The sequence below is a fragment of the Pavona decussata genome, unplaced genomic scaffold, assembly GCF_977016875.1.
Source record: "Pavona decussata unplaced genomic scaffold, jaPavDecu1.1 SCAFFOLD_330, whole genome shotgun sequence".
NCBI lineage: Eukaryota > Metazoa > Cnidaria > Anthozoa > Scleractinia > Agariciidae > Pavona > Pavona decussata.
Window position 1 is genome coordinate 1,820,072 of NW_028145718.1, and position 14,929 is coordinate 1,835,000.

Genomic DNA, 14,929 nt, shown 5'->3' on the forward strand with positions numbered 1-14,929 from the left:
ACTACCATTTCCAGAGCACGCACGTGTGATACTTGAGACTACGATATTTTTAGCCACATCCCACAAGAATTACTTTGTCATCTTTGTCGCTTTAATAAGCCTGTTTAACACGTGCTACATAAAGTGCAAACGCAAGCGAAAGTGTAACTGCAAGTGCAACGGGAAATTTCACCATCAGAAAACAATAGCTACAGAGTAAAGGAATTAAATAATGAGGGGTCAGCGTTTTGTCCGATACAAAATAGCATGAATTGAGATGAAATCGCCAGGATTGTATTCTTGGTTTTTTCTTGACTTGTCTGTGTGGGCCATGCTGCAGACGCAGACACATACTTCATTTTGCCCGTTTATATATTTCGGCTTTATTTCATTTCATTTTATTCATTCATTCACTCATTTATTTATTAAGTTTTTTTTTCTTTGTAATTCAAAAGGTTGTTAATTGGCTGATTTTATTGACTAATGTACCCATCAAATTTCAACATCAAGGATTTCGACTTTGAAATTTCCATTCTCTCCCAACGACCGTAAACGATGCAGCGACTTTTTGGAATTTTTGGCGGAAAATATAAGGGGTCGACTCGCAAAAAATGGCTCTGGCCTGCACAAACATGACAAAGGAGGCTTGGAAGAAGCAAACTTAACGAATTTGTCCCCAATGCGTGAATTCTCAGTTTAAAACAGTCTTCCTTTGAAAAAGTAATACACTGCAAATACATAAACAAATGACTTGTTTGGCATCCAAAACCAACAAAAATACGCATTATGCTGGTGGTGCTTTTTTTACAGAAAAAAATATGCTCATAATGGGAACTTATGCCCAAAATTGTGCTAATCTAGCTTAAGGTTAGAGGTTAGATGCTACTGTAGCATAAACCTTCTTCCCGTCCACCACAAAACAAATTGTCCAAAAAATGCTATTTTTAATTGTTGTTTACATCCAACTAGTCTTGCTCGGTTATTCAGATACGAACATGTTCGGGAACTGGTACTTTTTCCGCAAACAAAGTTTGTAGTACGTGAAATCTGTCCGGAATAGGCTCCCTTTGGTACATCAAATGAAAAATGACTAAATGAATAGACAATAACAAATAACAATAATAATAATAAATAATAATAATAATAATAATAATAATATTTTAATAAATTAATAAAATCTTTATTAAAATATTCCACACAAATTGCTATTTGCAAGTTAAAAGTATATAAAAAAGAGCTATTTAAAATCTATTCACGATTCATTCCGATTAAAAAAAAGGATATTTTCAAGTAAAATTTCAGTAATAATTTCTTTTAAAATATTCGATTGCGACAAAAAAAAACTGAGACTACTTTCAAGCATAATGTTTTTCTAAAGAAAAAGAAAAAAAAAACAAATGTCATGACGTTTTTAAAAAATGAAATTCGGCATTTAAAAATCAGTTCCACAATAATAATAATATTAATAATAATAATAATAATAATAATAATAATAATAATAACAACAACAATAATAATAATAATAATAATAATAATAAACATCGTAGAACTGGTTTATCGAAAAAGTTAGTGGGGTTTTAAAATTTTGAATGGATGAATGAATGAATGAATGAATGAATGAATGAATGAATGAATGAATGAATGAATATTGATTAGCTATCGTTGATATTGTACAACGTTTGTCAGCAGACACAAGAGAACATTGTTTAAAATTGGTTTTGGAAATAAATTTCAATTTCCTACTTTAAGGCCTGTTTAAGCGGTTTAAACAATCGCCCAACATTCGTTCAACAAAAGTTGTAAAAGTTGAACGGATGTTGGATGAACGGAGTGATCAAACAATTTCAACGCCACTCAACACTTTCAAGAACAAAGGAAATGTTAAGTCGGTGTTGAATGAAAGTTGAAACCAATTTAAATTTGATTCAACACACTTTCAACAAGCTTTCAACATTTTTTACCCTTTTATGTCTTCACCCCTACTAACATAAATATTATTGCTGTGTGCTGCATGTCCCGGGCTCAGTTTGCTGGGCAAAGGATAACAAAACAAACCATGATTTGGTGAAAATGGCTATGAGCAAAAGTCTCATAGCCCCTTTTATTTTTTATATAAATTGAACTAATGTATGGCTATGAACAAAGGCCCATAGCCACCTCATTACAACATCAGCGAAAGGACTACTACTGTCCTGAATTAACTATTAATGATTTTGCCCAGTAAAGGTGAGGGCAACCAAAACACAGGACTAGGAAAAGAGGACAGGGCCACAGGGCGGGTGGGAAAAATAAAAGGCGGCTGAATTCGTTCAGAAGTAATCCACTGACGAACGTGGTGCGTGTCTTGGTGCAAAGGTCATGAACGCTAGAGGGTGGTACAATATAGATTGTCAGGGCCCCAGCCCGTGACCCTGGTATCGTGACATTATGTCACACAATACAACAAAATTCCTAAAGAAACTTCAGTACTGAATAAAAAGACAAACAACAGATCGGATTGAAGACATAAAATCCTATTTGTAAACAAATATTCCCTTTATGTCTTCACCCCTACTAACATAAATATTATTGCTGTGTGCTGCATGTCCCGGGCTCAGTTTGCTGGGCAAAGGATAACAAAACAAACCATGATTTGGTGAAAATGGCTATGAGCAAAAGTCTCATAGCCCCTTTTATTTTTTATATAAATTGAACTAATGTATGGCTATGAACAAAGGCCCATAGCCACCTCATTACAACATCAGCGAAAGGACTACTACTGTCCTGAATTAACTATTAATGATTTTGCCCAGTAAAGGTGAGGGCAACCAAAACGCCAAAGCATCATGACAATTGACATGATGCCGCCCCACCCAAGGGAAATGCAGCACCCTATGTACAAAATACGCATTGATGACCAAATTGCAACATGATTAAATTGAATAACTTACAAAAGGTATGTTAAAGGTGGGAGATTAAATATGGTCCTAAAAACATGGCCATGGAAATATAATGAAAACAGCGACAAGGTGCCAATATACTAAAATGAGATAAGCAAGACTGTTGCACTTGAAAGACAGCCGCAATTCTCAATATCAGTTGAACAGATAAAGTGAGCATAAAATTGCCGAGAGGAAGGAGACTGCTGCCCTTGCAAGTCAGCCCCATTCAACCCAGTAAAATTTGTAACAAAGCATATACTTAATATAAAATAATATCAACAATACTGACCTAATGTAGAGATGCATGAGACTGCTGCCCTTGCGAGACAGTCCCTACGTCAAGTAATCAAACAAGAGTTAAGGATTTACGAGCCAACAATTAACGAGATAAGTGAGACTGCTGCCCTTGCAAGACAGCCTCACTCAAGCAAGTCAAATGCTTTAGGAATACAAAAATGGTGAAATGAAAAAGGAAGGGGGGGGGGGGGGGGGTGGGCTAATGCCCTTGGTACATGGCCCTAAGCCTAAACCTACTATTAAACTATGGTTGTACTGAAATAGATAAAATGCGGCTGTAAGTTGAACGCAACTGCTGCCCTTGCAAGACAATTCCGCTCAAATTCCTGCATACATGTAACCAAATTACATGAATAAAAATTAATTAACCAAAACTATAAGTAATGCTGTGGTGGTGAATAAGACTGCTGCCCTTGCAAGTCAGCCTCCAACGACATCTAAACAAATCAAGTAGATACAGTAGATACTCGGATATACTTAAGAAATGCATTGGATTTCCAACGCCCTTGAATACGGATCTGAGCATCGGAAAAACCACGATCTGCAGCATATGATGCAGCTCCTATGCGAAAACTATGTCCCTTGTAACAGGAGGGGTCAAGCCCACAATATTTAATAGTTTGACAGAGTAGGTCTGCGAACCAAACCCTGGGTACTGGGTTCCCTTGAATGGTGAGAAAAATAGCACCTGCAGCATTGCCTCGTAATGCAAGATAATCAAGTATTAACTGAACTGGGCAGTGGTTATCCTGACGATTGACTACTAAGGAAAATGGGCGTTGATTATAGTTATGCTTGAAATCATGAAATGTAAGCTTTATGCCCACCACTTCTCTAGCAGGGTTAAGAAGCTTAGTGAGTTGATGAATTTGCAAAGGGGCGGCAGAAGCCTGTGTTGCAGTAATTTCACCCACTCTTAAAAATGCAAAAAATGAGAGAGAACACATTGCTCGAAATAAGGTTATCCGATACTGTGACCCAGTGATATGAGAAGCAGAATCTAATATTCTATGCAGTATATTAAGAGTAATTGGTAATCTGCAGTCCAAGCGGTGGCCAATCTTTCGATATCCTTTCAATGTTTGCACAATGTAGAAAACTTTTCCTGGGTCAGAAAAACCCGCGAGCTTATGCGAGTACCCCAGAGCAGAAACGAAGGTGTTCACGGAGGAAGGGGCATAATGCTTATCGAACAAATAGGCTATGAAAAGTGCTAATGTAGGTGGTGGGATTGGGAGTGAAAACATTGTGGACTGAAATACATCGTAGAGAAATTGGTTGAAAAGTGCCCATGCCCTCTTATAAGTAGGTATTGAGGCTGGCTGAAGGCTTGCGTGCATAAGCTTAGAAACTATAGCTGCCAATGCTGGGGCTGCAGATGGTGAGGAATCTCCGATGGACAGGGGTTCATGTAAGCAGGGGCCAGCTGCTTGAAGATGGGAATCTGCAATCGAGATAAAGAATCTGCTAACTTGTTGTGGACCCCAGGGACATGCTTAGCCTTAAAAACAATGTTGTACTTCAAGCAGACTGAAACCAGCTTTCGGACAAAGGACATTAAAGATTTGTCACGACAGGATTGTTTGTTAATGATGTAAACTAGGGCTTCATTATCCGTAAAAAATAAAATGCAGCGATTACGTATCAGATGACCCCATAAGTGGAGACTCAAAACAATTGGATAAAATTCAAGAAAAGCAATATTCTTATGTAGCCAATCCACAGGCCATTTCCCATAGCACCAGTGGTTTTGAAAAATGGCCCCAAAACCAAGCGAACCGGCTGCATCAGTGAATAAATTAAGCTTATCTGAGCTATGCCAAATATCATCAAGGAAGAAGGATCTGCCATTGAATGATGACAAGAAGGACAACCAAACCCTCATATCTTCTTTTGCTTCGCCTGAAAGTCTGATGCGGTAATGAGCTGCTTTAATGCCAATAGTAAGGTCGATAAGCCTTCGTAGGAAGGCCCGACCGGGTAGAACAACAGAGCATGCAAAATTCAAAAGGCCTATTAATGACTGTAATTCTTGCAAAGATACCTTCTTGCGATGGAGGAAATTGGAGATGAGCTCAGTACATTTGTTAAGCTTATCTTGAGGCAAACGAGCTTCAGACTGAACGGTATCAAGTTCAATACCAGCAAATGAAAGGACGGTTGAGGGGCCACAAGTTTTACCCGGTGCTATGGGAATCCCTAAATACTGACATAAACTTAAGAAAATATCCAACTGTTTTTGGCAAAGTGAATCAGATGGGGCAACAATCAGGAAATCATCAAGTAAATGAAGAATCTTTTGAATGCCAAACTTCTTTTGGGCAATCCATTCAACCGAGGTACTGAAAATTTCGAAAGTTTTGCATGAACTGGCACAACCCATTGGCATGCAGCGATCATAATAATAACTTCCATTCCATTTTATACCGAGAAGATGGTAGTCACGGGGGTGAATTGGAATTATTCTAAATGCATTTTTAACATCTGTTTTGGCTAAAAAACAACCTGGGCCAGCAAGTTTAATAAAGTGAATGGCATCTCGTATGGTAGCATAATGGACACTTGTATTCACAGAAGAAATCCCATCATTAATTGATGTACCTTTTGGATAGGATAAATGATGAATAAGTCTAAATTCACCAGGCAACTTCTTAGGGACCACACCTATGGGGGACACATGGAAAATTGGAAATGGGGGAGAGTGGAATGGGCCAGCTAGCCTATGGGCATCCAGTTCTTTCTTTAGTTTTGCATCTACTATCTCAGGATGTTCAAGAGCTGACTTCAAATTGGTGGTCTCAAAACAAACATGATCACCTTCATAATGTAAGGGAAAACCGTCAGTAAATCCAGAACGCAAGAATTCAACAGTTGAATGAATGTAACCAGAAAGAAGAAGACATAAATTATGAACTCTTATTGGGGTTGGAAGAGGAGGGCTTGGCAGCCTGGGTGCGGGTGATGGGGGATTTGCGTGGGCCACGAAAATTACACTGAGAGGCTCGATGTTGGCCGTCACACTTGAAACAGGTGTGCTTAAAGTTACAGCCAGCACACTCATTGCCTTTATGGTATTTATAGCAAAAACCCTTAGGGATTGCTACAAACCGGTTGGTTTTCCCTGAACTCTGAGGAGTTCTCTGATATGGGGTCTGCTGTGATCGTAACCAGAGCTCCCAGTGAACATTACCCCAGGGGAGGGAAGTGGGCTGGGTCTGTCTCAGAAAGCGAAAATGCTCATCGTAATATTTCCAGTTGTGCCCCCTGGCTGCCAAGTCCTGGATAACATCTGCATATTTCATGAGAACTGAGGCCTCATTTGGATATTTCTGGACATAAATGCCCGCAAAAATATGGAAGGCATGCATCCAAGTTTCGATGTTCTGAATCTTCTTAGGCCTGGCCGCCGGTTCAAAACACAGAGACGGGGTTCTGCCCTCTGTAGTTGTTTGCAAACTTAGCTGGAATTTATTGTCTAGTACTGGATTAACCAGTAATGAGCCAAAATCGATGTACTCTTGCAGCCAAATCTTTCCCTTAAGTTTAGGAGAAACCCTCGAATCAATTGGGAGGCTGGCAGAGTTAAACAAAGGGCCTGATGGTAAAGGAGTTGATGTGGTGGCAGGCAGAACCTCACCTGAGAGGGTTGCATTAACTGCATTTACTGAATCACTAACTACAGCAGCAACACTACGCGATGATTGGGAATCCCCACTTGCAATAGTCACATCAGTAGGAGTACAGGCTGGAACTTCCTCTTGAAGCTGAGAACTTGGAGGAGCAGCCTGGCCAGCAAGAATAAGGAGGGGTGTTAACTGTTTGGTAACTTCTGTGGTTACTTTGGACACAATCTGTTCCAGAAGACCAGGAGGGATGGAAGATGCTGCAGAAGGATGAAGACCTGTGGTGGGTGATTCTGCAGTGGCGGCAGGCACACGCTGAACTTTGTCCTTGCCAGTAGTTTTAGTGACGCGCCGTGTCCGTTTAGGAGGAGGTTGCACGGGCGGATGAACTGGTGGACGTTTCTGGCGACGTGGAGGCATTCTAGGATACAGAGAAAAGCGGCAGACTCTGTGGTCCAAAAACAAACTTACAGGCTGGTACTGGTATAGGAAATACACAGACATGGAGTCTCAATGAACTTACATAACAATTAAGACCATTACACAAGATAGTAAATCATAATTTCAATATCAGAGGAGCAAAGCCCCATAATAAAAATAGAGGAACAAAGCCTCAAAATAATGCTCACATGCCAGCAAAAAATAAAAATCGAGGAATGAAGCCTCGAATTAAAGCTGGCGTTAACATATGGCCAGTTAATAAGGGAGCAATGCCCATTACAAAAAACAAGGCCGCAACGACCTTGGAATAAAAAGAGGAACTAAACCTCAAATTAAAGCTGACGTAAAAAATTTTACGAACAGCGATTGACACGAGGAGCAAAGCCTCAAATTACAGCTGGCATAAACATATGACCAGCACAGCTGACATAACAAGAGAGTGAGCAAAATAAATGAGGAACAAAGCCTCAAATTCAGAGCTGTCATAAGAATATGAACAGCCAATAAGGGAACAAAGCCCTCTCAGATTTTATTTTTATTTTTAAAAATAAAAATAAAATGTAATGCAACAAAAGAAAAATTGGGCAGGACAAGCCGGGCTGACAAAATGTCGCCAAAGTGGCAATGCCAATTAAGAGCCCACAAATGAACAAAACAAAAATATACATTAATATGAAAATTAATACATAGAGCAGAAAATTAGCCTTAACAAACGTAACATAAACCAGAATAAAACGGTGATCTGGGTGACAATGATGTACACCTAAAGCATGTTTAACGCCTTTAGGGACTGGTCATAAAGTACCGGGGGGGGTGGGCTGGAAAAATTCATTTTTACGAAGGCTAGTTTTGTGTGACCCACCCTCATATTTTTGCAGAATAATGCATGGCCCACCCATATTTTTCAGGTAAAAAATGAAATGACCCACCCCTAGTAAATAAAGGTAAGACTATACATAAAACTAGACAAATTAGAGGACAAGTATGATAGAGGAAGGAGCACACATGCACAAAGTCTTGTTTTTGAAGTTTATCATTGCATGAGATCTATTTTTGTTGAAATACCTGAAATGATTTTGAGAAGATAATGTGCATCTAATATGTATCATTAATAACCACATGGAATCATAGTTGTTCATTTTAATGGATGCGAGTGAACTTGCCCTTTTCTTGATAGAATGTGTAGTTCCAGAAAATATCCTTACCCCACCCATGGAGGGAATTCAAGATTCTGGAGGGGATGGTGGTAAGAGAAAGAACAAAATTACAGAGATTGTATGAAAGAAACTTGGAAGTTCCTGGCGGTAGGGCGTCCTTTTATAAATTCCCTCTGTGATGGGGGATGGATATTTTCTGAAACTACACAATTATAATTTGTGCTTTTACTGTTAATACATTTCACAGTTTTACTGGCAAAAGGCACCATTTGATGCAAAACATGTGCAAAAATATTATGTGCCCCACCCCTTTAATGATGCATGGTTTTTGCTAGCCCACCCCTTTTTACATGCATGAAAACAGTGACCCACCCCCCCTTTTTTTCCAGCCCACCCCCCCCCCCCCCCCTGTACTTTATGACCAGTCCCTTAAAATGGCGCCGCGATAGCTACGGTACAAAAAGTATTGACCCAGTGGGTCTAAATGCACACCATCATGAGTAAGTCGGGTCTGTGATAAATTAGAAAAACCCTTATGATACCAACAGAAAACATCATCGATGTGCTCTAATAATGCACTAAGACACTGATGTAGAACTGGCACTTTTATATTGAAGGACTGAAAGCCCGCGTACGACTGACCACGAGGAATGACTTGGCAAACGCCTATGACGCGAACAGAATATTTTTCGCGCAGTAAAGAAACAAGGACTTCAATTTCCGATGCTACTACTTCAGGCCCTGACTGTGAAAGATCATTGGTACCGATCTCTAGGATCAACACGTCCGGAGCAAGACGTGAAATAACGTTAAGGTCGTGGGCTTGAAGCTTCGAAACAGTTCGACCTCCCACGCCGAACATGTGGACAAAAGCACTGCCATGCAGATTAAAATTCCCGTCAACACGCGAGTCAAATCCAGTCTCTATATCGCTCTTTAGTCTCTTAACAAAGGAATGCCCTAAAATAAGAACTGTGGCCGCTGCAGAAGCCATGAAACAAAGGCGTTACTGCAGAATAAAAGAAATTACAGAAGGCGTATGAGTCGCGACTAAGCAGGAATGCGGGCGGTGAAAGCGACTCTCAAGTCGTACCAGAAAAACAATTGCAAACGCGTGAACTTAGCCACTGAACTTTAAAATACGCTCGTAATTAAGCGTATGCAAATAAGAAAGAGCTTACCTTAAAAATAAAAGGCGGCTGAATTCGTTCAGAAGTAATCCACTGACGAACGTGGTGCGTGTCTTGGTGCAAAGGTCATGAACGCTAGAGGGTGGTACAATATAGATTGTCAGGGCCCCAGCCCGTGACCCTGGTATCGTGACATTATGTCACACAATACAACAAAATTCCTAAAGAAACTTCAGTACTGAATAAAAAGACAAACAACAGATCGGATTGAAGACATAAAATCCTATTTGTAAACAAATATTCCCTTTAAAGATGTTGAACGACTTGTTCAAACGCCCCCGATATTTGGTTCAACAGCTGTGTTGAACGCATGTTGAAGCAAATGTTGAAACCGTTTAAACGGAGTTTAGCTATAGGTTAATGTAATGATGTAGGTCTACAGAAATGAACTTTAATTTCACACAAGTTGTCGGGCCCCTTCAACCAAATCTTCCTGTATCCGCCCCTTATTCCTCACACGTTCACACACTACAAGACTAGGTGGTTCCCTGTAACCTCAGAATTCAGGCAGTAGGGCTCAGCCGTTTTATCGTTACTAATGACAATAACAAAGTAGATGAAATAGCACTTTTTCCCATAAAACTGTGTTTGTTGCTGGCCGAGCGAATGAGAAAAACGACAGCAAATTTCTGCTTATTAATGGACATTTCAGTAGCTTTACACTCGATTTGTTTCCAAGAAATATCTTTGTAATATATGAAAGTAAACGTTAATAAAGTGTCAACTGAGTACATTAGTACTAATGTATTCAGTTGACACTTTATTAACGTTTTAACGTTTACTTTCATGTACTAATAATGTACTCAGTTGACACTTTATTAACGTTTACTTTCATATATTTTGTACTCAAGTGTCACGCATCTACCGGAGTTTCTACTCTTTTAATATCTTTGTAATGTTATGGTAAATGAAGTGTACCACGAGTATGATTTCACTTGTAAATAACGAAAGCGGAACTCTTATTGTTCTCGGACCCGTATTGACAAGACTTTACAGTCAATACAGAAAACATGTGGACCAAGGCACCCCTCGCGTTGCAGAGCGATGAAAAGCAATTCACGAGGTTTATCAGCTCTCCGTTATGCAGTTACTCATCAAGATGTCACCAAAGCAGCGAAGTTAAAAACTATGTGATGAGTTTAGAAGTAGAAGGGAAGGTCGACATATTAATGGGTCTCGCTTCCGCTTCGGTAAAGTATCGTCACAGAGATGAGTCATCAAGCAAACGAGAAGTTATGTCCTTGTCTTCCTCGGTTTATGCAAGGAAAGGGTTCCTTATTCCCTTCAAAGGATCACTGAACTACTGCGACAAGGGGGTGGATTTTAATGTTGAAGGGATGGAAATCGGTATGGAGGACATTTTAATCGTGACCTCGGAATACGAAAGGTGAGGTAACTAATATAGCACGTTCTGCAATATTTACTCCCACTCATGTTACGAGCTCTCAAACGAAACAAACGACTGTTTGAGAAATCACAATACTCAATCGTCAAAGTACTGTTCAGTATTAAATATATAGGTCGAAATAGCGGGGAGCTCTAGCGAGAGGAACGTATGTTGCATATGGTCAAAGAAAATGAAGAAGAAAGATAACAAAGGGATTACGTCGGTCTCGCCTTCGATAGCCGCTCGATAGTTGATTCGACTTCATTAAAATAAAGGGTATGAAAGGATCGAGACAACTTCTAATATGAGTAGACATTTACCCAAGTTTATTCCATGCTTGAATGACAGCAGCGGTATGCATGGCCTCGCAAGCATCTATCTAAACTGATGTGGTACTCTAGCTAATCTGAAATTTGCGACTAAAGTGTTCTCAAACTACAATTTATCGATAGCGACACACTACTAAGCCCTAAAACAAATCATATCCACCCGTAATCTTTGTTTCAGATGTCAGTATTTCGCAAGCCGTGCTATCTTCACAAATCTCTCCGCTCTAAATGCTTTTCCGGTTGCACGATTCGTTTAGCTAAAATATGACTCCGATATTTACATATCGTGGTTTGCCTATTTTGTTCAAGGTTCAAGGTTCATTTTATTTCACACTATTTACACAACATTAACATAAAAAGTAAAGTATTACAACAGATAATTACAAGATAAAAATAAATACAGTACAAATTATAAAATGTGTGTGGTGGTCAAAGTAGCAAAGGCTTTCTAGTTGACCACCACCTACTTTAAAGTAAACAAGGAAATGACACTGAGCTTTATTGAATATTAGAAGGTGTGCTGTACATGAGTTGGCGAACAAATGAGGCCTCACAGCAACGATTCACCTTTTTAGTTTCTGGAACAGCTATAGATAAAGTATAGTTTGGCTGGGTTTGGCTTACCGTTTGTTTAATTTATTAGTGAGTAAAACGCATGTATCGTCCAAACAGCGCGAGCTGAATCGAGCCAATCAAGCGAGAATTCTAAGAAAACTAGACAGATTTCTGAGAAAACAAAGGTTGATAAACTTATTCGAAACTTTTCTGTTTTTGTTTGTTTTGTATTTCCTTGCTGTTCTCGTTTCTTCTGGATTTGTCATCTTGGACCCTCACTCAGTTGCAGAATTCTTTTCTCGTTAATCCACATTATTCCGTCGACAAGCCTAACTATTGACCACAAGCGTGACATAAGTAAGACTATTATTAATATTCAGTCTGCACCGAGAAATCGGCAGCTTAATTATATGCCAGTACAAGCTAAGGTCGATGACAATGTTTAGAATGATTCTGAGAGCCAGGGGCTTGTTTGTCGAAAGCTGCGACAAAAACCCGAAAATTATTTTGTGTGCACGACGTTTGTAAGTAGAGGTTAAATAATTGATTGATTTTGAAAGCTATTAAAGTGTTAAAGTCACTGCCCTTTTATGTATCACATCGGAAAGTTGAATTTACATTGACTAAAATTAGCATCAAGCGATCACAAAGGGATTTGACAAAAACGTTTATTCGGCCCGGTAAATTAGCGAGATTTTTCGAAGAACGGGCTCCTTGATACGGCCAAGATAAAGGATGCTGAATATACTAAGAAAAATTCTTTGAAATAAGCAGCTGTCACGCAAAAGTGACTACGTATCAATCAATCAATCAATAAACTTTATTTACCCTCGAATTTACAGTGTAGCACTGAAGTGCTAATATCTTCGAGCCAACTATATTAATAAGTAATTATAATAAAAAAGTTAATTCTATATATCAAATAAGATAACTAACTACCTAGACAACTAACTTGCAAATTATCATGATGTAGAAAGGTTTGCAGTTCCTGCCCTTTTAAGTAAATTATTGTTCCCAGTAGATATCAGTCGTCGAAAAGAAGTGAAATCAGAAATAATGCGGTAATGGTCAGGAAGAGAATTCCAAGATGTTGCTGCCAAGTAACTAAAAGAATTGATACCATAAGAAGTGGTCAGTGGTTTGGGCAAACAGAGTATATTATGTCCTCTTAAAAAATAGGTGCTAGAGCGTAAATGAAACATATCTTTTAAATATCTTGGATAATCAGAAAAATGAAGACATTTAAAAATAGTAAGAATCATGTTTTGTAAACGCTTGTCCTTGAGGCTCGCAGTTCCTGCCTTTTTAAGTAAATTATTGTACTCAGAGTTAAAATCCTTGAAAATAAATCGAAGAATACGTTTGTTTAAAAGGTCCAGTTTATCAGAATCTTGTTTACTAGAGAAATGCCACACCATAGAACAATAATAAAAGTGAGGAAGGATAAATGCCTTATAAAGACGGAGCATGGTCTCAGTAGACATCAGTTTGCCACGTATTTTATCCGCAACGTTTCAAGTCAATTTCGTATTTGAGCGGAGGTACTTTGGTCATATTTTCTGGGGGGTTTTGACCAAAATATAGCCAGAACCCCCGCGGGCAAGGTCCTTTAAACTGGAAGCCTGTAATTGGCCAACATGTAACTATCAGCTGTAGAAATGCTGCTTTTTTTCAGTGATAGCTGAGTACATGAACCATAAATGATTACTAAGAAAGGTTAAATGTTTAACTGTTAGTAGAAATGGTCGAATATTTGATAGGTAACTGAGATTGCAGGCTCTCGTATAGACCTTCCATTCTTTCTTAGCCTAACGGTACAAATATATTCAATTGATACACGTCATAATATTCACTCCTGGTAACAGTATGTTCAAAATATTCCCTGAACTGCCAATGACACAACAATAGGTGATTTCTGCGGTGACGGTATTTTACTACAAACAACAATTGGAAACTGAAGAATTCTGGTAGTTGTAATAAATGACGCCATCGTAAAAAAGGCCTTTTTCTACACGAGACAATCTTGACACAGAAGATTGAATAACATTCCATTCTAATGTGCTAAGTGCCAGTTTTCCTCCCAGTATTCAGTAGACACTAAAACGAATGTATATTGTCCCAGATTTAAAGATTTTCAAGGGTGCGACAATTTCAGGCTGGGCATTCCAGGACAAAAACCGATACTGTTATTTATGAAAATGAACTACAATCATGTTCATGAATCCCCAGCTCATAGCTCATAGCTCATAGCTACCCTTCAACAACAACCATTCTTGTCGCAAGGAATCTGCTGATATAGGAGTTATATTTATAATTGTCATTTAGTGTATGTAGATTTCACCTTTAACTGTTTGAAGTTATTGTAAGTAAAAAAAGTTAACTATACCGATCTCACAAGCATAAGTTCATGCTTAAATTACCAGTCGTGTATAAATAAAGATTGATTGATTGATTGATTGATTGATTGATTGATTGATTGATTGATTGATTGATTGATTGATTGATTGGAGCAGTAGAGGGGGACCAGTCCATAGGGAAATAACCAAATTTCTAGCGACGCCTGCTGTAACAAGGACACAAAGGCTTGCGCTCGATTGATGGTGCCTCGTGCGCCTTCCTTCCAATTATAAAAGGGACCTTCAGAATTGACTAGAGTACGAGATTGAGCACGAGTACGACTATCCAAAACTAGTTTGCATGGCTTAGATAATAAATTGTTACACCAATCGTGTTTCTAGATTCTCCATATCTGCTTATGAAGAAAGGAAAAGAGCGAGAGTGCTGGGATGGGACTGTTTATCTTGTACTCCTACTCATATCTGAAGGTCCTTAAGTTAAACAATCGGGAATGCTTTTTAAAAGAAACAAAAAAAGGCTCTGTCATGTCGTACAGCGAGTATTGAAACATCAAATTCGTTTAATTTCTCTCCTGATAGGAATGACGAGAGGACAGAGAATGAAGTGGAAGTTAAAGCAAGGATTCTCTTCTTTTCAATTTCCGCAAAACTAGAAAGCATTCACGAAGGATCTGAAATTAAAGCATTTGTTCG

At 38.8% G+C, this 14,929-nt stretch overlaps 3 protein-coding genes across 4 annotated transcripts in view; 1 reads left to right on the top strand and 2 right to left on the bottom strand.

Annotated features, from left to right (window-relative positions):
- Nucleotides 1-2,039: 2,039 nt before the first annotated feature.
- On the bottom strand, nt 2,040-5,082 carry LOC146453533 (uncharacterized). The gene is made up of 2 exons (XM_085096588.1): nt 4,977-5,082; nt 2,040-4,692 (listed from the first exon to the last, which is right to left on the bottom strand). The coding sequence occupies exons 1-2, from the start codon at nt 5,080-5,082 to the stop codon at nt 3,644-3,646; spliced, it is 1,155 nt and encodes a 384-aa protein (XP_084952714.1). The 3' UTR covers nt 2,040-3,643.
- Nucleotides 5,083-5,957: 875 nt separating this feature from the next.
- LOC146453534 (uncharacterized) lies at nt 5,958-9,851 on the bottom strand. Of its 2 annotated transcripts, none has more exons than XM_085096541.1 (2): nt 9,600-9,851; nt 5,958-7,241 (listed from the first exon to the last, which is right to left on the bottom strand). In XM_085096541.1, the coding sequence occupies exon 2, from the start codon at nt 7,238-7,240 to the stop codon at nt 6,104-6,106; it is 1,137 nt and encodes a 378-aa protein (XP_084952667.1). In that variant the 5' UTR covers nt 7,241; nt 9,600-9,851; the 3' UTR covers nt 5,958-6,103. The 2 variants fall into 2 exon arrangements, with proteins under 2 accessions (XP_084952667.1, XP_084952666.1); XM_085096540.1 differs by having other exon boundaries at nt 5,958-7,300.
- A 661-nt stretch (nt 9,852-10,512) lies between these two features.
- LOC146453535 (uncharacterized) overlaps nt 10,513-14,929 on the top strand; it is a 5,156-nt gene continuing 739 nt past the window's right edge. The window contains exons 1-2 of the mRNA XM_085096668.1: nt 10,513-10,995; nt 14,816-14,929. The exon at nt 14,816-14,929 is cut by the window's right edge and continues 739 nt beyond it. Of these exons, the coding sequence (XP_084952794.1) occupies nt 10,619-10,995; nt 14,816-14,929 (491 nt within the window). The 5' untranslated portion in view covers nt 10,513-10,618. The remainder of the gene's footprint in view (nt 10,996-14,815) is intronic.